Source organism: Cornus florida, unplaced genomic scaffold (assembly GCF_030987335.1).
Source record: "Cornus florida cultivar Cherokee Brave unplaced genomic scaffold, ASM3098733v1 CherokeeBrave_3.0.0_Hap2_Chr11, whole genome shotgun sequence".
NCBI classification, from domain to species: Eukaryota; Viridiplantae; Streptophyta; class Magnoliopsida; order Cornales; family Cornaceae; genus Cornus; species Cornus florida.
This window is the reverse complement of record NW_026775581.1, coordinates 99891923-99915883: the sequence shown is the minus strand read 5'-3', so window position 1 is coordinate 99915883 and position 23961 is coordinate 99891923. Positions and strand designations below refer to the sequence as shown.

At 34.9% G+C, this 23961-nt stretch overlaps 2 protein-coding genes and 1 long non-coding RNA gene across 4 annotated transcripts; 2 read left to right on the top strand and 1 right to left on the bottom strand.

Annotated features, from left to right (window-relative positions):
- Positions 1-788: 788 nt before the first annotated feature.
- Positions 789-6221, bottom strand: LOC132283423 (uncharacterized). Its single transcript, XR_009472022.1, has 4 exons — positions 6113-6221; positions 3129-3229; positions 2746-2817; positions 789-1179 (listed from the first exon to the last, which is right to left on the bottom strand). It is a non-coding gene; the product is annotated as an uncharacterized LOC132283423 (long non-coding RNA).
- Positions 6222-6426: 205 nt separating this feature from the next.
- On the top strand, positions 6427-17943 carry LOC132283191 (uncharacterized protein At1g51745-like). The gene is made up of 5 exons (XM_059785119.1): positions 6427-6553; positions 6850-6917; positions 7030-7360; positions 11541-12442; positions 16379-17943. Exons 3-5 carry the CDS (start codon positions 7170-7172, stop codon positions 17545-17547), a joined length of 2262 nt encoding a protein of 753 aa, XP_059641102.1. The 5' UTR covers positions 6427-6553; positions 6850-6917; positions 7030-7169; the 3' UTR covers positions 17548-17943.
- An 817-nt stretch (positions 17944-18760) lies between these two features.
- On the top strand, positions 18761-21505 carry LOC132284148 (large ribosomal subunit protein eL28y-like). 2 transcript variants are annotated; one of them, XM_059786223.1, is made up of 4 exons: positions 18761-18906; positions 19001-19157; positions 19545-19708; positions 21120-21505. In XM_059786223.1, exons 2-4 carry the CDS (start codon positions 19010-19012, stop codon positions 21258-21260), a joined length of 453 nt encoding a protein of 150 aa, XP_059642206.1. In that variant the 5' UTR covers positions 18761-18906; positions 19001-19009; the 3' UTR covers positions 21261-21505. The 2 variants fall into 2 exon arrangements, with proteins under 2 accessions (XP_059642206.1, XP_059642205.1); XM_059786222.1 differs by having other exon boundaries at positions 18807-18906; positions 18996-19157.
- Positions 21506-23961: the final 2456 nt, after the last annotated feature.

Genomic DNA, 23961 nt, shown 5'->3' with positions numbered 1-23961 from the left:
GAAAGCAAAAGAGGAGAGAGCAAAGATTTATCAGTAGCTTTAACCACCACCTCTAAATTTGACTGGAATATAACATATAATTGGATCCACCACCTAACTGAAATAAAATAGAGCTGCTCCAATAACAATCCCAAGTGATCTCTCGTAAGTCATAACCATGCTCCCAGCCTCTTTGGATTGACAATAAAATGCAGGGTCTCTATTAACCTTTACCCATCCCACTGGAGCTAGGCACAATCCAAATATTAGATATGCTGCTGCACTGAATAACTATCAGGATTGGGAATGGTATTCGCTACAGAAGCAACCATAATATCCACCAAATTCAACCCACTGATTTGTAGCCATCTTCACAATTTCCATTTCATTCCACCACTGCTCTTCAAAAACCCATGCATTTACAATTTACACTACAAGAGTTGTGGATATCACTGGCACTTTAAACGCCGGAAGAGACACAAAAAAAACCACCTGTGAAAACATTTCCGGCAGTATTCTAAACCAGGGAAGCCTCCGGTGCTAGGGAATCACCGGCAGTTTTATAAAATCGCCAGTAAATTTTAAGTGCCGGTATTTTAATTTTTTATGGCAGTTTTTTCCACCGGTTTTCAGCTGCACTTAAAACCGCCGGTGTGTTGACTTTTACAGGTGAATTCCTTGCAGAATTATTAAGCATTGGCACTTCTTTACTCTCTTGTTCAAAACTTTTGAGTCATTAATGTCTGCTTTGTTTTTACCACTACACAAAAATCCCCCACATTCCGTCACGAATTTGCAAAGCCACCCAATTAAATCTCATAACCACCAAAAGTTTCGATTCAAATTTAAAATACGTCAAATACAAATAACAGTAATTGATATAAGAGGTTTCCATTCTTTTCCCAGAACATTACTTGATCGAGGTTCCCATCCAACAACTCAGGACTCCGACTATAAGAGGTTTTCTTATAGAGGAGGTATTAATTCTGGTATCAATTTCCACAGAAATGACAGCTTCCTTTGTGAGTAGTGGGGGTTGGGTTCAACTTGAATCTGCTCCAACCCCTCTAATTATCTCCCCTTCGTCCACCTCTGATGGCTTAATCATATTGGTAACAGCCCATGATTTCCTGAACCAAATCAACAATCACACCTTCTACACCCATTAGATGCTGCAAGTAGACTGCTTTCGGCAAATAACTGCAACATGATTTTCCTATTCAGTACATTAAAATTTAATGTACATAATAATAATCAAGGGGAATAATCAAATATTCATATTGAATTGAAGATCGAAAATTCAATTAGAGCAGTTAATTTGACCAAATAGTCTTGACCAAATCAGTTGAGGCAAAGTCAAACATCTAGACGATCACATGCAAGGGCAGAAACAGATCTTTCTAATTAGCTAAAGCAGAATAATAATTCAGCTGATAAGACTGATAACTCAATGAACTTACTTCAATTTGCCGTAATAAACTTTGCAAAATAATAAAGAAAATGCTGGAATTTAGTCAAGATTTAATTATAAAGGCCATATTGATATTGGGGAAAAACAGGAATGTGGATATGAACCATCATTTCTCTGTCCTTTTTTCCCCTTTTTCTTTTCCCTTCTCTTTTGTTTCGATGGAATTAATAACACTGCAAGCCGGGGTACATATGACTTTTAAACTCATGCAATTAATCCATGACTGACCCTAAAACTTAAGTAATCCACAAGGTTCAATTTAATAAAAGATCAGAAAAAATGGCACTCAATAAAGACAAGACTGAAACTAAATAGAAGCCTACAGTTGTTCATTCTATAGACACCATTGTGGTGAATGGTGATAAACATGCTAGAACAATGCTAAGTTATTTCGACACATAAGAAAATATTAAAATTGTAACTTATGGGATCTGGAAGACTCTGTTTTGTGCCTATTCTGACAGTGCAACCCCAACTTCCATCCACATCAACTGATACAATCCCTGACAAATTCTAAACAGAAACCACCACTGCTTCCCTGTAGTTAAGCCACACGAGTACACACTAAATACACTCCAAAAATTGCATAGAAAACATGAAAAGGGAATGGGAAATAAAATTTTGATTGTTATGGTTACTGCAATTATTGCCAAGCATAATAGATGTGATAGGCATGGTAGAGAGAGTGCGTATGGAGGTGATTTTTTATTGAATCCCAACTCCAAGGAATGAAATTGTTCATATAAAAATGTGAAGCAAACTTTTCTATTATTCATAAATGACATTGCAGTTCCCTTTATTCTGTCTTTAGTTAAAAACAGTACTTCAAAATGGTGGCTGAAATAGTATAAGCCTCGTTGTGTGCAGGTAACTATCGATATATCCGAAGATGCATCTATCAAATGAGTCATCTGGATACCCTTCATCCAAAATGAAAGACATACAGAAACAAAAGTGTTAAAATTCACAACTAATTGTACAAATCCAATAGAAGTAACAACTCTAAATAAGTTTTTGGCAGAATTGGCAAAAGAATCTGGAAAAGAAAGAGGGAAGCAATTGGTGAAGAATTATAACCAATGGTTGAGTACATGCAATTCTAGAAACATAAAATGCTAAACAAAAGATACCAAAAATTGCTTTGAGATGCATCAGATAACACAAAGAATATCTTACTCATGTCAGTTATTCTAAATTTGAGCTCACAAAAAATGAAATAATATAAGCAATTCTATAAATTCTGAACAGTACGCTCCTTTTCTTAAAAATTCTGAACAGTCTCTCAAACAATTTACCTTGAAGAGAAGGTATCGGTTGACAAACCGTCCAGTATATCCAAGTCCCACCAGCTCCATGATCTTCGGAAACTTGCATTGTAAATCATAAGGGAAAAACATCAAAAATTGGTTCAACAAGAATATACACACTTGTTAATCAAATCTTTGATTAGGTCCAAATGAAGACAAAGAAGGAAGACCAAGCATATTGGATCCCTTAACATATGCATCCTGGCCTTTTCTACTTCGAATTTCCTTTAACTCAATTATCAAATTTTATCAATCAAGAGAGGTTGTATTAATAACCAACAGAAAAACATACTGGGAAACAGGTCACTAATAAACTTAATAGAAGTTGGAAACATTCTATTTGATGCTAATTTGCCCAGCTAGTTTCATACCTTCTCCTTTAGGTCTGTTAATCACTCTTCAGCATTAACAGGTGAAGATGTCTCCTCTGACAAAGAGGCTCTGATTTGGAGCAGAGAAAACCTCCAGGATTCTGTTTTCGATAAAAAAGAAAAAGAAAAGAAAAAGAAATGTAAGTATACAAATGGGAATGATTTGAGAACTATTTTTATCATTTGTATCCATTTGTAAAGGGGAGGAGTAGGCAAGTTGTGACAGGGATTAAGAAGGACTTGAACCTAAGTATGTTGTACAACCACCATCATTCTTTATCATCAAATTCAGACAATACTTATTTTGCTATGCACGGACAATTCTAGGATCGACTTTGTAACAAGCTCATTGATGACTTCCCTTATTAAGGAATGAGCCGAACTTGAGGTCAATGTAGTAGCTCGTTTCTTTAGTCTCAAAAAATCCATCCGACTCCTTCCATGCGCAGCAAAGGGAACAACATGACTACTTCCTAGATAATCATAATTACATTTAAAAAAACTCTTTTTGCGGTCAACTTTTCAGAAAGGGAAAGCATAAACCATATTAAGTCGGCAAATTTTGATTTGACAAATAATATTTTAGTGTTATGTGTTGGCAAATTTTAATTTTAAACCATATTAAGTTGTAAATTTACAGTTTCCAAGTATTTTTTAGTCATAGTCATGCGCTTCAAGATCAAATAGAGAGAGCCCTAATAGTCATGAGCTTAAAATTTTGGTTTTAAACAATCTATTGAAATATGCATTCACACAGAGAGAGAGAGAGAGAGAGAGAGAGAGAGAGAGATAGAGTCCTAATAATTCAAACAGAGGAAATGCATGCAATTGAAAAGGATTTTGTCAAAGGCAAAACTAAAATTATTCCAAATTCGTCATGATTTCTAAATAATTTCACAGATTTCTAAACAATTTCACAAAAATTTGGAGGATTCAAAGATTTCTGGATGATTCTCAGATAATATAAATATATTTGTATATATATATATAGAGAGAGAGAGGGAAAACCTAATCCATAGGTCTTGTAGTGATTGCAATTGAAAGGATTCATGCACAAATTGAAGAGGAAGTTGTTGAAGCTAAAGCTGAAGTTATGCCTAATATATATATGTATTGTAACACAACAAAATGATTTTGAGTGATTTCACAGATGTCATGACAATAATATACACATCTATATAGAGAGAGCGGAGAACCTGATTTAGCTGAGAACCTTACTGTTGTGAATGAGACATGAAATCTGTCGAGAGAGTCGAGAGTTCAGATCGAAAAGATGATAGATATGCGTATTTTAGAAGCCAACATAAACTCAAGGATTTGGAAATGGAGGATGAGAGTTCTGTCGCGAGAGTCTCGAGAGTTCTAGTGTATTTTAGAAGCCAACATAGATTTTAGATATCTGTAACTGATGGAAGTAACTAATACAGTGTCGTAAATGTTCTATATTCTTTGGGCCCCAAACATACCGCGAATAGGAAAAAGAGTGCGCCAAAAGTTAAGCTTTGTCCAGCATTCAAAACTGCCGGACAAAACTAAAAATTACAGATGGGTGGGTTTGATTAATTATTTCTGCACTTCGTGGGACACCGCCGGAATTGAAAACAAATTCCAGCACTTATTCAAAACCACTGGTAATATTTATAATTTCTGGCACTTTCCCAAATTGTCGGTAATAAACCACCGGCGAACATTAAAATTCTTGTAGTGCATACCACGCTCCACCTCTCCACATTCTAGCCCTTAAATAAGACAACTTCCATAGCCGAGCTGCTCTAGGGCACCTGCAAAGCACTCAATGACTCAGGTTCGAGCCCACAACTTTTGCATATAATCTCATCTTTCAACTTTCTTCTGGCCAAACATCCGAAGTGCAATCTGATCATGAAGACACCTTCATAGGAAATGTTTGATCTTTGGTTTTACTTTAAGCCTCCAATGAGAATACCACTGATCTGCCATGGCATTTGAAACACTAGTTTCTCCTTGAAACTTCAAAATACTATCCAATTCCTTCCTTTTTAACCTCAAAGCCAACTGATAAGCTGATTTGACAGAGAAAGTACCATTTTTGTTGAACAACCAGAACTGTTTGTCTTGAGTGGAGGACAAGCTAATTGGAATCTGTATAATTCTTATCCAATCTCTTCTCTCAAAAATTTCCTTTACTAACTGCTCATTCCATTTCCCATTATCAGATCACTCACTCTGAAAATAGTGCATTGTTTGGTCTAGCAGTAAACAATTGAGCAAAAACTCATCAACAATCCACCTATCATCCCAACACTCGATTCGACTTCCATTAACAACCCTCCATACAAGCCCTTCCCTGACCAAATCTTTGGATGCCTAGAAGCTCTGCCAAGCCCACGAAGCATTAAACCCCATTCTCACCTCCAGGAAAGAACGATTAGGAAAATATTTGGCCGCTTGCTCACCAATCTCTAGTCCCCAACCTTGCTTGTAGTTTCGATTTTCGAATTTTAAAGACTTCTTGAATTTCAACAATCTTAACAGAAATTTATAATATGACAGAAACACAAAAATCACTCAATCCATCATCCAAGCTCATAAACAATTACAACAATAAAAAGATGAGACACATAGATTTCTACATGGAAAACCCTAACGAAAAAAAAAAAAAATCCTTCGCCGACCCTTCGATCATAATATCATCATGAAAAAGATAAACAATCAAAATATTGCATTAACATCACCTATTAATGTTATAAGAAACACCAAAATTGGATCTTTTACTATAAACTCAACCAGCATGCAATCAATCAATACAATAAAATGGAAAACCACAAGACCCTTCACCGACCCTTCAATCATAATATCATCGGGAAAAAGATAAACAATTAAAATATTGCATTAATATCACATATCGATATTAAGAGAAACATCAAAATTGAATCTTTAACAGTAAAACTCAACCATCATGCAATCAACGATAAAATAGAAACAGAACCGTTTCTCTGAATTACCAACAATGGTAGTCTCATGCTTTCACTTGGATTCGACCTTCTCTCTCCTCGTTCCTCTTCTAGTGTTCTGATATGTGCAGAGCTCAAAAAAAAAAATCCAGAGACAAATGAAAACCTTTTCACTCACACGGAAAAAAAGGTACGAGTATGATGCACAATTATTCATTATATCCAGCAGGGTGATCACAACCGTTGATTACAAACACTTTCTCTAATGGGACTTATCTCTTAAAAAGTAGGCCCAATTACATGCACGTGGGACAGATGTAGAAGCGCAATTATAATACCTGTCGTGGTTAATCAAAACACTTTCACCTCTTCGTTTTCTCTCTCCTCCCAACTTCAAATTAATAATCCACAAAATCTGTATGTACCTATCTCTCTCTCTCTCTCTCTGTCTCTCTCTGAAGCATCTCTTGTCTGGGCAAAAAGATACCAATGGTACGTTTAATTCTTGTTTAAGCAGAAGACATGCTGCTTCGTTCATCATCAACTCTTTCTCTCTGTCTCTCTGAAACCACCCACAATCTTTTCAGTTAGAAAACTAAGAAAAAATCGAACTTGTGATAGCAAAAATCAGACAATTTTTTTTTTATTTAGAAATCGAACGAAATTTTATTTTTTTTTTACTTTTTTTGTTTGTTTGTTGTTTTAAAAACTTAGATAAAACGGAAAAAACAAGATCTTTCTCTCGCTAGAAATAATCTCATATGTTTTCTGTTGTTTCTCTCTACCAGATCGCTCTCTGCCCATAGACCCTGGATTTTTTTCTATTTACTCTCTCTCTCTTTATCAGATTTCCTAGGTATGTTCGTAATTTTTTTCTTATTATATGGTGTTATTTGTGGGTTTTGTTGCATGTGGAATTGGATTTTTACGATTTTTTTTAATTTTTAAATTTTTTTTTTCATTACCAGGGTTTCGGGGCGAAAGAGTATGTGCATTTGTTCATGGAAGGATGGTTAGAATATATGGGGACTTCAATGTGCTTAGATTAAAAGGGTTTTGAGATTGATTTCTGAGATCGGTCATTGTCTGTTGTATTGTGTGGTGAGTGATGGGAAGTTCTAGTGAGGCCGACACAAACGGCATTGACCCGGTTGTAGGCGGGTTGGTATGGGTTCGGCGTCGGAATGGGTCATGGTGGCCGGGGCGTATCATGGGTGCGGATGAATTGTCTGAGAGTTGTTTGGTGTCACCGAGATCAGGTACTCCGGTGAAGCTTTTGGGGAGAGAGGATGCAAGCATGTAAGCTCCTTATTGTGACTCTTAATTACTTGTTAAGTTTTAGTTTCTATCTTCTATTTGGTAGTATAGGCCGGAGAAACTTATGTTAATTGTCAGAAGCTATTTTTGTTGTTTTCGGAAGTTTTATTAAGGTGGATCGTTGTGGGTTTTTATTGGAAGTGTTGCTTTGAGATTAATGCATATGTGGTTTCAGATAATAGTATACGAAGTTATCTATATACTCGACAGGCAACAAATAAATTGATTTTGGTTAAATGAGGACATGGATAATGTAGTTTTTGGGGTGTTGTTGTCTTCTCTTCTCCGTTGTGCATGTTTGTTTTGCGTTATGTAAATGCATTATGCATTCTTGATTAAATACATTGTGGTTTCCTACAGTTGGAACTGTTACAAATTTTGGTAGTCTCATATTGCATATTAGTGCTTGGATGACTACAGATGACATTCATTTTGTTCAGCATTCTTAGTCTTCACCATGAAACCCACCGTACAACTTTTGTTGGTGTAAATATAATATTGTGATGTCTTCACTCTTGTAGAATAAAATTTTAAATTTTCATTTCTAGTGTCCAAATACTATGTTCCCAATCTCTCTCACACACACACTTACTCACTATGTACATGGTTTGTATATGGCCTTTTTGATTTATCAAGCTTATAAGAATAACTAAAGTTTTGAAATAACATACTGGTTACCTCCTCAAAAGTCTTTTATTATTTTTCTTGCATCCTTACTAATTATTGTTGTTTGTTTTTTATATTTATACTTGATTATCTTCCATACATATGTTACCTATTTTTTGTTTTTTGAGTCCACGACTATTGGTGTATGGTATGTTACATTGGAGGAATGTAAAAAGTGGATTAAAGGAAACAAGGACCGGAAGAGGCATCTACAGGGGAGGGAATGCGTCCTTCCAAGTGGAATGGAAGGAATGAGTGACACCTTTCATTGTGTGGTAGGACGTAATGGAAGAGGAGGTTTGGATATTATTTGACAACTATACCCCTTTATATGAATTAATACACATGTCCCCAGTTAATTATTGAGATTATAACGTACTTTTGTTTTTATCCAACAAGTGTACTTCTTTGGTACCACTCTTTTGTTTAGTTTTAGATGGATGTAAATTGGTGGGCCCGGAGGGAGGCCTCATCCATACTCCTGTCTTTTCACCCAAGCTTAAAAAAAGCCCCAAACTCTTCAAGGCCAAGTTGGGGTGCCTTAATTTACCACAAGCCGGCCCCTTCAGTCAGGCTCACAAAAAGACCCCAAGCTTGTGCACTTTTAGTAAGTTTCAGGCTCAAAGAAATTGTGCCTCTTATTTTTTAATCATTCATTCATATATTTTTCTTTCTTTTTTTTTTCTTTCTAATTTACGTTCTATACACCACATTTTGTTCATATTCAATGGATCACATTATATAATCGTATAGTGTACTTGATGAGACTCATGAAGGTTATTGTTGACTATTTGTGTATAAGACGTTAGTTGCGTCTAGTGCTTGATTCTAAATTTTTATGATAGTATAAAATATGTTTAAATTTAACATGATTTTTGCCTTTTATTTTTGTTGCAAATTTTTAATGGTATTTGATTTAGTTAATGCATTTGCATATCAAAATAATTTTTATGCATTGATTTACTTGTTCCCCTAAGTATATGTGTAAAAAGTTCCAATTTTGAAAACCTTGGGATTAGTTGTGTTGCATATACTGAATTATTTCTCATGTTGCCTCCTATTTTCTAATCATTCATTGATATCTTTTTCTTTTTTCTAATTTACGTACTCTACCCTACATTATTCTCATATTCAATTGATTACATTATATAATCTTATAGTATAGTTGATGAGACTCATGAAGCTTATCATTGACTACTTAAATTAGACGTTAGTTGCGTCTAGTGCTTGATTCTAAAATTTTGTGATTGTATAAAACATGTTTAAATTTCACTTGATTTATTTGGTTTTTATTATTGTTGCAAAATTTTAATGGTATTTGATTTAAATAATGCAATTTTTTTTTTTTTTTGTTAAGTAGATTTAATTAATGCATTTGCATATCAAAATGATTTATATGCATTGATTTTCTTGTTCCTGTAAGTTGATATGTAAAAGGTTCCAATTTTGTTGTGTTGCATATACTGAATTATTTCTCGAGTAAATTGATTTGATTGCATTCATATGCAAACTGAAAAGATATATGTTGCTAATCAATTGAATTAATATGCTGAAAAATTACTTTTTTTGATCTTTACTTTTGTTTTGATATTGTACTTTCTTTTTTATTTTATTTTTTTATTCTTAAATTTATATTCATTTTTATCACACACGCACCTTGTTTTGATCAGGATTGGATGTTAAGTTGTGCCTTGTGATTAGGCTTTAGGAAGCCTTGAGCCTTTAATAACTATGCTCTCCCCTTTACCAAGAAATAAAAGCATGCTCCCTTCCTTCCCTTCTTCACTATCCACTCCCTTCCTTCCCTTTTACCAAACATAGCATTAATGTGCTTGCAAATGTCTGATAAGGAAAGCAATTAAGTGCGTGTTTGAATGTCCCTTTGAATTGAGTGGTTTCACTCCCTTTTTACATGGCATTCTGATATAGAAATTCATTGCCTTGAATTATCACATTTGAGAATATGATTTTCATCTAAAAACTAATGTTTATAATTATGAATTCTGTCATTTCACAGAAACATAAAAAGACTAGCTAAGAAGAAATATGAAGTCGCTGTTTCTCTAAATGGATCCATTCAAGGTTATGAATATTTATATTAAATGCTATTTTAATTATGAATGGGTCCCTTATATTTAAGTGGCATCCTGATAGGGCCCTCATCTGTGATGTAGTTCTGGAAATTTCATTCCTAAGAAGGAAGTAAAGCATGACTACAACAGGTATGATGATTGCACATAATACTAACTACGAAAGAGCAAAATGATCAACTTTTATTAACCTTGATAATCAATTTTACTCTTTTCTAAAGGGTTCAACCAGGGGGCGGAGTTAGGGCTGGGCCCCATTTTTAATTTATTTTCATTAATACCCCTAAATAATAATTAATTGGTAAGTATTGTTCATAAATGGTAATACATTTAGTTGTTTCTCGTTAAATGGCAAATTTTGCAACTATTTGTACAAGTTACTAAATTAATAATCTTTTTTAATTTAAACTTGAGAGATTTTGTTTCGTTAAATATCTTTATATTTTTCTAATATTTCATCTAGATAATAATGATATATCCTTTTGAAGTGGAATCAAAGTACTCAATTTTTTTTTGTTCCAAAAATTAGATTTTTAAAAAACGGATGCAATTGATGAAGGAAACTTGATTCTCGAACAATGCTTATTTCTTTACTTCTTCTCTTTTTTAATTGTAACTTATTTCTTCTTCTCTATATTTTTCTTTCTCTTATCAGTTTTCCATCTATTTATTTTTAAGTGTATATTTGTCATTTTTGGATTATCTGATGGTATACATACTATGACTAATATTTAAACAAAATTATATTACAATTGATTTACAAATTTAAGTTACATAGGACAAATCCGGCCCCACCAAATCAAAATTTCTGGCTCCGCCCCTGGGTTCAACCATTTATTATTATTTCATGCACATGCACATGGACATGCTTCAATGGTTTATTTTGAGCGAGACATTTGGCCTGGATTGTGTGAGATACTATAATATCAGCCAAATCTTGGCAGACAGTTTGGTTCTGCATATTATTTAGTTTGTGTGATATAATGGAATGTAATTGAATATTTTCTGTCCTTGTATTTTAACCATGCAGTTGAAAACACTTGCTTGCATTTTGGGGCATATCACAAAATCAGAGAGCCCATTGCGTCTTCAAACACTCTTTCTGCTCTATAACCATAATTGCCCCTTTAAATCTTCTTTTTGTTTATTGTAAGAGCCAATAATAATATGGGTTTATTTTTGTTATATATATATTTTTTGATAAGTATTATTTTTGTTATATATTTGGTGTTTGCAGTATTCATTCTTTTACTTTTTGACTGCTTTGTAGATACTTTTTTTTTTTTTTTTTTCATGGTTAACACAAACATTAAATTCCTCTTTCTAAAGTTTTATGGGTTTTAGTGTTTATATTTATTTAATATTTCTGAAATTATTGACAAATTTCTTCTTTGTTATTGATTCAGAGACTGGTATAATCTTGAGAAATCTAAACGAGTGAAGGCATTTCGTTGTGGGGAGTATGATGAGTGCATTGAAAAAGCTAAGGCTTCTGTGGCTAATTCTTCTAAGAAAGCAGTGAAATACGCTCGCAGGGATGATGCGATTCTTCATGCGCTTGAGCTTGAAAATGCTCTTCAACCCAAAGATCAGCCGGACTTTTGCTCAAGACTGGATAAATCAGGTGGCGTTACAGAATCATTGACCTTGCCTTATCCTGACAAAGAAACTGAACATATGGCTGAGGAATCGAGTAGTTCTGGGGATATGTCAAATTCAGCACAGGAATTGTCTCAATCTGGTGTCTCATTTGAAGAGCCAAATCAGATCTGTGCTTCTAAGGAACAATCTGTGCAGAGAAAGCGACGAAAAACCCCAAATGATTCAGAGGATGATGGGACAGAAAGAAATAAGCGTATGAGAGGACTTGAGGACTTAGGAATGGGTGTAGTATCACCATTGAAAAGAAAGGCATCTCAAGTTGCCAATGTTCATGAATTCTTGAAAAGGAAAAATCGTCGCCGTCCGCTAACAAAAGTGCTAGAGAGTACAACTATGGTGTCTGTTCCAGTTATCTGTGAACAACTTGACAGTCCAAATGGGTCTCCTCTCCCGGGAGTATCTGACGGCAAGGTGTCTGGATTAGAATCCCATGAATCAAAGAGAAGTTTTCCAATGGTTGTTAATAAGAGGTCGGACAGTAGTGGAGTTTCATGTGAGAATGGAACTTTATTTTGTGTATCTGAAGATGCTTCCCTTATAAAACGGAAGGAGAATGAAATTTCCAGCATGTCAGGGCTACCAGAGAATGATTCTTCTGACAGGTTGTTTGATGTGCCATTTGTTGGGGTGGAAAAGCACTCTGCAGGTATGCTTAATCATAACTGTGAACTAGCCCACAGTTCTACGGTTTTTGTTATCTTGCTCCTGTATTTTATAGTGACGTTATCTTATATACAATTGAACAAATTCTACCCTCTTTTTTTTTTTTTTTTTCTTCTGATAAATGACAATGGGATAAACTCATCTTTACTTCGACTTTTATAAAAGAGAAGAATTTATAATCCTCAGTTTACTTTTGAGTTCAGCCTTTAGTCTTGAAAAATGGGTTTGAATTTAGCAATTTATGATTTAATAATTGACCTGATCACTAGGACATACTTTTGTTTGGGAGAAGCTTCAGTGATAGGCACTTTGCCCAATTACCCTGATCATGAAAATAAGAACATAAATTATAAGCAGTGCTGGTAATTCAAGGAATCTTCCAATCCTAATTTTGTGAGAGAGGTTCTAAAAAAAATGCTTTGAAAACTAGTATGTAATAAGGAAGAGGTTATTTTCTTGTGGACTTTTAAGAATAAAATGTTTTGCCAATTTTTAGTTCTATAAAACCTTTCATTTTTAATACCTTATTTTATTGTTATCAGGGCAAACAACATGAGACGGATTAATCTACGAGTACATGATTTTATAAATGGATCTATTGATCCATGATCATGAACTTTTTATTGTGAAAAGATCTCTAACTTGCTTTTTTTTAAGGTTATGTTTTCCTTCTAAATATGCTATAGTTAGGAAATTTTGATGAGACTACAAAATTGCAACTTAAGACATGAGGCTATCTATTTATTAACTTTATAAAGTAAACTTTTCTAGAAATTCTAGGCTACCTTTCAGTACCATATGAACCAATTTTCCCCCTGGTAATGTGATATGATACAAGTTGGTTATGATTTGCAATGGTATGCCTTGTTAGGATGCTTATTCATGTTTGCCTGCTAATTAACTTTTAGTCAAGCTTGACCCTAGATTTTAGGCACATTTTTGTATAAGCCAAACCTGGACCATCTGAAACTTGGCTTTTTACTCTTGTGATTGTGGGGTATAATATATTTAACGGATTGATTGCTTGTTCAGCCAAGTGACACGGCTCTATTAGCTTGTTAACCTTTGAATTTATTCTGCAGTGGTTGCTCAGAACATTAATTCAAGGAGAATTCTCAAAAAGAAGATTTAAAAATTAATTTAAGGCTATAAGTGCATTCCTTTTTACACCCATGTATGCACTTCTGTGGCCAATGCTCGACTTGGCTTGTTCCCCCCAGCCCTTTGCCCTCTTTTTTTTTTTTTTTAAAAAAAAAAAGTCAATAAGATTTGAACCTTTTACCTCACCTTTCCTTTTTTAGATGTCATTTCAACATTTCTTTCCCTTGTGCTAATACAGCTCTCAGCTTTGGCAACTTGAATTATTTATTTTGGCACTCGTATATTCATAAACCCTTCTGAAATTTTATGGATTCTTGCATTCTTTTATGCTCAATTTGATCTGCACCCTTGTATTGCTTTTGGAGGCTATTTGATTCTGGAAGCAAAACACAATTGGTTATACCATGTTTATATCTTCTTCTGGATACTGGTATATTTAAGAACTTAAAATATTTGTAGTTTAAATAACAGTGTCTTCTCCTAAATTATTTGGTCTGATAATGATAATTAGTTGTTCTTTCAGGTGTGTTCGGCTGCATGGAATTGGAACCTTGGAATTGGAATTGGTGGAATTTGAGAAAATTTTGGTTCAATTTTCTTAGTTGTTTTTCTCAAATTTCACAAATTCCAATTCCAAGCAACCGAACACACCCTCAGTTCATTTGAAGTCAAAACCCTCTTTTAAGCCTCTGGTATATAACAATTTATGACTGCCACTGTCCCATACATGGTTGGTTTCTGTTGTTTACAATAATATTTTGCTCATAAGAGATGCAAGTTGCCTTCTAATTAATTATCACTTATGGTAACACATACGTGACACGTCCCAATTGTATGATATCTCCACTGGGGTGTGTGTGTGGACACACACTTAGCCTAGTAAATCTTTTGGGAAAGAAAAAGTGCTTGTTTTATTAAATGCTTATAAAACAACATTTAATGATGGCATTAAGGAAATTTCGTTTAGGTGTCTTTTGACAGGCTACGGCTTTCCCATTTTATGTTACTCGAGTCCTTGGGATAAAGTAACATGACTCAGATATATTAAATCAAAATCTATGTTGTGTGAACTGATAACCCGTTTCATCGAATTACTAATTGTATTGTACTATTGGTCCTAAAATGTGTTGACAATTTAAAAAATAGGTAGAAGATGGAATGTGCATGTTTATAAAGACTTCTAAGGAGTTCTTGAATGCCGAACGACTCTTTATCCTTGCATCACAACTCTTTAGCGGTATACCAAAAACGATTGAAGGGTTAGGGGAGGGGCATCAGAATTGATGACGAACCAGAAGGAAAGTAGGGGGGTGAGAAAGTAGAAGAAGAGATGAGACTAGAAGAAGGGGATGAGGAGCCAGACGAGGGGGGCTGAGAACAAAGTGAACAGAATGGCAGGATAGACAGAATGGGTAGAAAACCAAGAAGAAAATGGGAGAAGAAAATAACACAGAGAGAACTCAGAAGAAGCAATATCAATAATCTCCAAAAACTACCAAAGTCTGTTTCATCAAGGCCTTTTATAGTCAAACCCAAGAATAAAATAAAATCCCAATAATTACTAAAAATAATCACCCTACAATAAAAATAAAAATACTAAAATATCTCTGCGTCTATGCCTGACATAGGTGCGAAAAGGAGCTATGATTTTCATGGATGAGTCACACGTGTTCCGTCTCTTTTTTAGGAGAAGGGGCAAAGATAGATGAAATTAGGGATTTGATGTAATTAGGTTTTATTTTTAATTATTTTTAGCAATGTTCTATTTTGAGGGTTATTTTAGTATTTTAATATTTTTGGGTTTGTTTATGTTTTAGCATATATAAGGGCTCCTTTGTAATCAAACAACTTAGCTTTGGATTATTGAATTATATTCGTGAATTTGCGAACTCCCTCGTCTCTTCTCCATAATAAAAAATTAAAAATACTAAAATATCTCTGTGCCTACGCCTGACATAGGCGGGAAACACCTTACGATCTCCATCAAGAACATTACTTATTCTTATGAGAATGGAATCTTTTCACAAGTATAGTTACATGACTTTGCTAGTAGACTCTACGTGATGAGCATTCTAGAAACTAGGGCATGCGGGCAAGCCATGTTATGGGAAACACCTCAGAGGTGCTTGCATGTCGTAATAAATCAGCATTCTGTGGCAAAATATTCCGCAATTGTTTGGAATGTGATTTTAATTTAATGGAAAGGGAGTTTTAAGCCCTTTTCACAAACCTTTTCCATCATCTTAATAGACAAAGATTTTTAGTCAAATGAAAAGTCGAAGTATGACAATAGCAGAACTATTATCAAGAGTGACTATAATTTAATGGAAATGGAGTTTTAAGCCCTTTTCATATTCAGAAACCTGTTCCATCATCCTAAGAGACGAAGATTTTTAGTCAAGTGAAAAGTCTAAGTATGGCAATAGCAGAACTATTATTATCTTGGTGCCCTATTAATATGTATTTCTGATGAGCTAATTTTGGATTATGCCCTTTTATTAGATTTTCCCAGAGATTTTTTCCTTTGCTATGCATAAAGTTTTTGCTAATTTTTGTATTTCCATCTCATTTCATCTTATATTTATTGGTTTTCTTCTCCTGCTCTTGGATTGTTTTCAGAGTCCATATTGCTCTCTAGCTGTGGAACAATTCTATGTAAAAATAATGATTTTTGTTAGTCATAATGCCTGTGTTCCTACATTGTAATTGTAGTATTTAGTTTGAGTAATTAATTTCGAGCCCTTGTATCTAATATAGGGCCTTGTATTGGATTTTTAGGGATTTATATCATATGCTGATATGCATTTTGTTTGACCAGGCTTTTCTCCATTTGTATCTTGTTCATCTCAGAAACCTCAAGTAGGTGGCGGAGTGCAATCGAGTCAAAGCAGTCTAGTGGAAACTATATCTTTGGGAAATGAGGACTTAGAGTCTGGTTCTACCAGTTCAGGTGCTGCTGATATGAATAATATTAGCCCGAGGATAGAGAAAGGTACTTCAAAGTGGCAGTTAAAAGGAAAAAGGAACTCAAGACATACAACAAAGAATAGAAAACAATACTCAAGAAAATATGTGGAGGTTGATGATGAATCCAATCCTTATTTGCCAAGTATGGGGCCTCGGGATCAATATTCTCTGGGTTCTAGTCTGAAAATTGATCGCAATCCCATTTGTGGGTCCCCCACTTTAGACTGTGGTACTTATGGAGCAAAGTCCAAGCCTGTCGTGGAGACCAAGGTTGATGATTTCTGGGGTTGGAGCAGCAGGCTTTCTCACAGGGAACCTCATATGGGGACGAAAACAGCTGAGATGAAACTTTTGCTTGATTGCTCCCCGGCACCCCAAAGGTCACTGCCCTATCGTCAGTCCCGTTTTTCAGTTAATCCAAAATATCAGATGTCAGATTTTTTTGTCAGAAATTATGAAGCTGATTCCTCCTTGTATGATGTTAATCTGGAGGTGAAAGCCAGTTATCGTCCTCAGCATGTTCCATATATTTCTCTCATGAGTAAACTGAATGGTCAAGCCATTATTGGTCACCCTCTCACAGTTGAGGTTTTGGATGATGGCTTTTGTGATATTCTAATAAGTGGCCCTGAATGCTACCTGACCAGTAGCAGCTGTGAGTCGGATGACGATCTGGAAGAAAATATATCTGCTCTAGAAAGTGCTGATGTGGACTACGAAGTGAAGCCGAATCTGGGAGTCGCAAGGATTCCTAGCAAGCATCTGACACTGCATCCACGTGTTTCGCCGAGTAAATCACCCAAAAGGAAAAATGGCTTATTATCTAAGAAGATTCGGAAACTCTCTTCCCTAACTGGTTCTCACAAGCAAAGCAAAGTAGAGAATAGACCAGTGGTAGAAAAGCTCAAGGGCCCTGCCATAGCTTGTGTTCCCTTGAAAGTAGCTTTCAGTAGGATAAACGCAGCACTGAACAGCTCTATGCGACCAGCATCCCGTGTTTTGACCTCAAACAATTTGTGAAGGTTGTTTCTCCATCTAAGTTGCAGTAGCTGGACTTTTTTCACTTTTGGTTTTTCAATTGAACTTTATTCAATTAGGCAGCTTAGTTTCGACATTCTTATAGTTGTGCTGTTGTTTCCAGCAATGTATATTTGGCCTCGAAGGTGGAATTCCCTTTGTATAATAGTGCCATGAGATCTCATTGTTGTAAGAACTGGTAGAGTACAACCAAGGTAGGCTGCTTTCCCTGTGTATAATATAGTGTAACATTAGTTGAAGTGTAAAGATGGTGATATGTTGTTATGTTTTTAGGGTCTGTAGTCATGAATTTTGGCTGTTTAGGAGTCTTCTCAATTTAATGTCACCAGTTACCTAATTACTGCTGGATATGATTTGATTATTTCTTTGAAACTATTATTTCAGGTTGTTGGTGCTGTTCTTGCCATTTGCAAGTTTTAGTAAGTGCTCGGTTGAGAACCTAAAGTTTAAAAGAAACGATTTGGTTTTTATTTATATAAATTGGCAAATGGCCTATCGTCGGAAAAGGCAGTTTCAAACTTTCAGCTAAGCTTGGGTATATGATGCAAGGAACCGCCAGTATTATGTTTTTGATTGATACACTTGGAGGAAATTTAAGTGTCAATTATAGGATATTCTAAGAGGTTCGACACTACTTCGCGCACAAATTAGAAAAAGAAAAAGTCTAAAGTGTGAGGATAGTTAGTCCCTTCTTTTTGGGATTCTCAATTTGTGATTTAGCAATTAAATTTTCAGTTTTTGTAAAACATATTTGTATCTTACATGTGCAACACTATTAAGCCGGAAGAAATAATGAGATTATACATGAGGTATCGTACGTGCACCTCAATTAATAAATATAAAGATCAAACTAAATGTCATTCAAATAAAAATGGCAATTTAAACGCAAATAAAGGATTAAAAAAGAATAAAAGCATGGCTTAGGATTCATGGTATTTTGATTTTGCTTTTTTATTTATATATAAAAATAAGAACAAAATTTGTATTAAGAAAGTTTCATTAAACTTTTTTTATTTTTTAATAGGGTAACAAAACTATTCATCCTTCCAAATCTTCCATTTTATTATTATTATTTTTTTTCCAACCAAAATTTTCTACCAAACATGATACACTATATCCCATTACCTCTCTCGTTCTCGGTTTTTTATTTTTATTTTTTTTTGCGCTGACATCTCCCCCAACCAAAACCAAAACCAAAACCAAAACCAAATTGGGCCCTACCTCTGCCCATTAGGGTTTCGGTGCCACTATAAATATAAGTTTAAGCTGCCCGTCCTTCGTCTTGCCATCTCTCTCTCCCAGGAAAGGCCGTCGAAGCAAAACCCTAGAGAAACTCTCTTGGTATTTTCTCTCTCTAAAGCTTTGTGTGAATATGTATCTATTTCTATGTGTGTGTGTGTATATATATAAAAGTTGTATTGTGGATGCAGTGCAGTGGATTGAAATGGCGACGGTTCCAGGGCAGTTGATCTGGGAGATTGTAAAAAAGAACAATTCTTTTCTCGTGAAGGAGTTCGGTAACGGAACCGCGAGTGTGCAGTTCAGCAAAGAGAGTAGCAATCTCTACAACCTCAACTCCTACAAGCACTCTGGTATAGTAAAATGCAATGCAATGACGTTACATCGTATATTTGGCCTGTTTGGATCAGAGGAAAGTTTTAGATCTAATGCGTTCTGTTTCCTAGAAAATGATTTTCTTTTTAAAATTATATGTTTCTTTGTTTTTCTATTTTTCCAACATACTGTTTAGTTCGGAGGAGCATGGGAAAGAAAACCCAATATAAATATTTAATTAATTATCTTATTCTTTTGTATGCGCGCTTAATATGAGGGTTTTCCCTCTATTTTTTGTATTTGATTGTCTTTCTTTAACAGCAATTGGATTTGCTGTGTCTCAGTTGTGGTGGGTTTAGATTGAATTGTAGTTTTATGGTTATGTATTGAAATTTTTTATTTTTCTTGATGGTATGATGTTGTAGGATTAGCGAACAAGAAAAGTATAACCATTCAACCAGGAGGTAAAGATCATTCCGTGGTGCTTGCAACTACAAAGACCAAGAAGCAAAACAAACCTGCATCTTTGCTTCACAAGTCTGTAATGAAGAAAGAGTTCCGCCACATGGTGAAGGCTGTTGAAAACCAGGTACTAAATTTGTAAGAAGAGACACTTTGTGTTACATTTCACAGATTAAAGTTATTGATTGCTAATTTGTAGATGGTTTAATATTTTATACTGGGTTAATGTGGTAATGATTGCAATGAGTAAAGCAATTTCTCAACCTTAGTTTGTTAGGCTGTAAACCAGGTACTCAATTTTTAAGAGGACAGTTTTTTGTTAAATTCCAGAGATTATGTTATTGATTGCTTCATTTTCGTAGTTTGATTGCTTTATGGGCAAATTATTTGCCACTCTTAAGACAATTGATTGAGCAATGATTGCAATCAGCTTGTCTGGATGTCAATGGATCGTGGGCAAATTAGGGGTGTGTATTAATCTTGTTAATAGCCATTGTCATACCTCAAATTTGAGATTATTGAAGTTGTGCAGTGCAGTAGGTACCAAAAATGTGTTATCCTTTCAATGCGTGAGGTAATCAATGATTTTCATTGGATGCTAACATGCAGGTTAGTTATATCTTTCAAGCAAAGTAAGCCTTAAAGCTGAAATTGTTGATTGAGTTGTGGCAGTTCAAAATGTTGAAAATTATGCATTAATTTACTGATTAAATAATTCTCATTGAAACTGTTACATTACCTTGAAACTGGTGGACTACGGACCAGTAGTTTTTGTTTATGGAAAGTCACAAAAATGAGTTTATCACTGCACATCTTGTTACTATTTGCATTGATGCAATGGTTTATGCATCTTGCTTTGGACACATTGTGGTGGAAATTTATAATGGAGGAGACCAGTTGGTGGCATATTTGATATAATATCAAAATGTTGTGCTATGATGATGATCTATTTCTATGTTTAGTCTTAGTACGTATGGATATCTGTTGTAAATTTTTCTTGGAAGTAAAATTTATATGAAGAGTGAAGAATCAATATTAGCTTACTCTTGGCCCAATTCTGAATATTTCTTTCGAAGCTAATTTGCAAGTTTTTCTAAGCAACATAGAGCTCTTAAAGAAACCCATTGGGTGGGTTCTTTAATAAAATTTGCTTATTCAAGTTTCACTTCAACTTCTGCTCCCCCCTATTGGTGCTTTAGCAATGTATCCTATGTATTAATAGAATGGTATTTGCTTTAGTATATTTTATTATGATAAAGTTAGGCTTGGTTTGGTGGTTGTGCCATTGCAAATGTTGTCCTAGAAAGTGACCAGATCAGTTGTATTATCTTCTTTCTCACATTCTTTCAAATATTGAGATGCATGATTTGACATTCTTTCAGACGACACTTTCCTATAGAGTATGTGGTATTCCTCCCCCAATTCATTACCCCTTTCTTGCTATTTTTTATTCTCTTTCCTCCCCTTTTCCTTCCCCTTTTCATTTTGAAATGTCTTCATGAATGCTAGTCTTCTTATCATTGTGTTTTTATCTGCAGGTGGCAGATAACTATTACAGGCGAGATCTGAAGACTGCAGCCCTTGCGAGATTGAGTGCTGTGAACAGGAGCCTTAAGGTTTCCAAGTCTGGTGTCAAGAAGAGGAACAGGCAAGTTGTTAAGTGCCATGGTAGAAAATGAAGGACATTTAAGGTTTTGCCAAGCCGAGATGATGCCTTTTTGGAGCTGTTCCTTTTTATTCTGAAGCTAATAGTTCTAGGTATTAATCTGAAGAGATATTAGATAATCTTGCTTTTACCTTGTCATTTGCTATGCATTATGGTGTTCTTGTTGTGGTAGTTGAATTTTGTGGAATGTGTAGTGAATGGAATTTGCTTCTACTCCGTAGACTTGATTTATATCCTGAGCCAACGAAATTTGCTTCATGTTTTTGGTGCTTCATGAGTTTGTAGTGATTTATGAAATTGTTTCATTCACAAGTAACAACGTTATTGAAGGCAACTCCATGTTCTCAAAATCAGATATGTTGATGAGCAACATGGTTAGCAGAATAGAATAATAAGTTTCGAGAATGTTTATGATATTGCTGTTGAAAGTGAAAATTGATCACTTGCTGTCTAATCCAATGATCTATGTTAACACGGTTCTATTTAGGGGTGCAACTTAGGACAGGCCGGCCCAGTCCAAATCGATCCCAGCCCGAGACTTTTCGGATTGGGCTTCTTTTACCAACAAATCGGGTTGGCTTTGGGTTGACAGATTTCAACCTGGGCCTATTTTCGGGTTGGTCTCGGGTTGAACATGGTCAACGCGAGCCCAACCCGAATTCTTGTGGGTGTATGTAAAGTTTCCTAACCCTAACAAAAATTTCAGAACCTAATGAGAGAACATGTTGCTTCTGCGGTGGCCACCTCCACTATAGAGAACACATGTTTTGGGTTTTTAAAACATAATTTCAAAGAAAATCATTTAGTAGAAAAAGTGTCATCTACATCCAAGCTACTAGTTCTAGGTATAAATCTCTCTTAGAATATGGTCAACCCAATCTCAACCCGAACTAACAAAAATTTCAGAACCTAATGAGAGAACGTGTTGCTTCTACGGTGGCCACCTCCACTATAGAGAACTAATGAGAGAACGTGTTGCTTCTACGGTGGCCACCTCCACTATAGAGAATCCTCCGCCGTGGTTTTTTTATTGAGAACTAATGAGAGAACATGTTGCTTCTAAGGTGGCCACCTCCACTATAGAGAATCCTCCGCCGTGGTTATTTTATTTTGGTTGAATGATTTGTCCTTGAAATTGTGTTTTTGAAACCCTAATTCTTGCCAAATGCCGCTGTCCATCTCACCATTTCATTTACATCCATCATCTTTTGATTTAAGTCTCTCTCTTTGAATCTATGTTTCTTTCTCATATGCAGCTGTTCTTGAAATTCAAATTGAAGATTGTGTATGTGAAGTTAAGAAGAAAAAATGACTGATGTGTTTCTAGGGTTGATAATCGGGTCAACCCGACAATATTCAGGTTCATGGGCAGAGCCCATTTTACACTTTATTATTATTTTACTTTTGTGTTTCTTATTTTGTTTTTATAAGATTTTTAACGTAAATAATACACACATTAAGTGCCAGTAATATGTACATGTTTTTGCCTTTGCAATACTATTTTTAAAATTTTCTTGAAACTAAATTCAATTAGGGTTAAAGGATATAGAGATAGAGCCTACCGAATGCTGTTTAAAAAAAAAGAAAAAAAAAAGGGGTAATCCATGAAACCCGACTGACCTGGAAAATTTGGGTTGGGTTTCAAGGGTTGAAATCCAAATTTGTGTTTCCTTGGGTCAGCTCAATCCAACCCGACGTCGGGTTGAGGTTGGGCTCGAGTTGGACAAGCCCAAGTTGCACCCCTAGTTCTATTAAATGGAAAAGTGTTGTTTGCTTCTTTAGTTTAATTTGCTTACCGTTATTAGTACACTGATGATGTGTTTGGAACATTGAATCAGTGTTTTGAAATTAAAATTAAAGAAAAATACTGAAATTGAAATTGAAGAAAATTTGCTTTGGAATTGGTATTGTAATATGTAAGCTTCCGATATGTTTTTAAGCTAAACATGGTTTCTGGGTTCTTTTTGTGCGGGTGTGTCAAGACTTGCAAAGTCCAAGTTCCCGAGCTTCAAGCCAAGTAAATATTCTTCATCTCTTCGACAGTGTTCGGTTTTGTTGGTAATGGTTAGAGCAACTTATAGGGATCAAGAATGACCCTCCTTTAGATTCTTCTAAAAACGAAGACTTGTCATGTTCGAAGTGTCCCAAGATAACCTATTGCTAACTAAGTAAAACCAAGACACAAGTAGCTTCTCAAATTGTTTGACTCCGAAAATTGTTTTCTTCATTTGGTTATTTTTCTTTTTTAAAGTAGCAAATGATGGCAAAGGAAATGGAAATAAAAGGACTTTTTTCAATTTGTCACCAAATATATGAAATGACTTTTTTAGTTTTTTTGACAGACTTTTTAGATTAAATAACTTGTCAATATTGTTGTTCACTAATCATCTTTTTATTTTATAAAATGCCTTCTTCTTACTTTATTTATGTAAAGGTTTTCTTACTGAAACTGCCTCTTGGTATTAAAAAGTTCCCCCAAACACTAACTTAGTCTTTAAGCCCTCCACCAAAATTTTAGACTATTTTGTGTAATCTCTCAATATATATATATAAAAGCAATTTAAGAAAGAAAGACGTGGCTTGTGCCATTTGGAGTTTGTGGGCATTGGTTTGATCGCGTGTGGAGAGTTGGATTGGCTAGGCAAGTATATTGTGTCTAGGATGAGATCTTCGGATAGGAAATTCTGAAAATAAAAAAATATTTAGGCAAATGA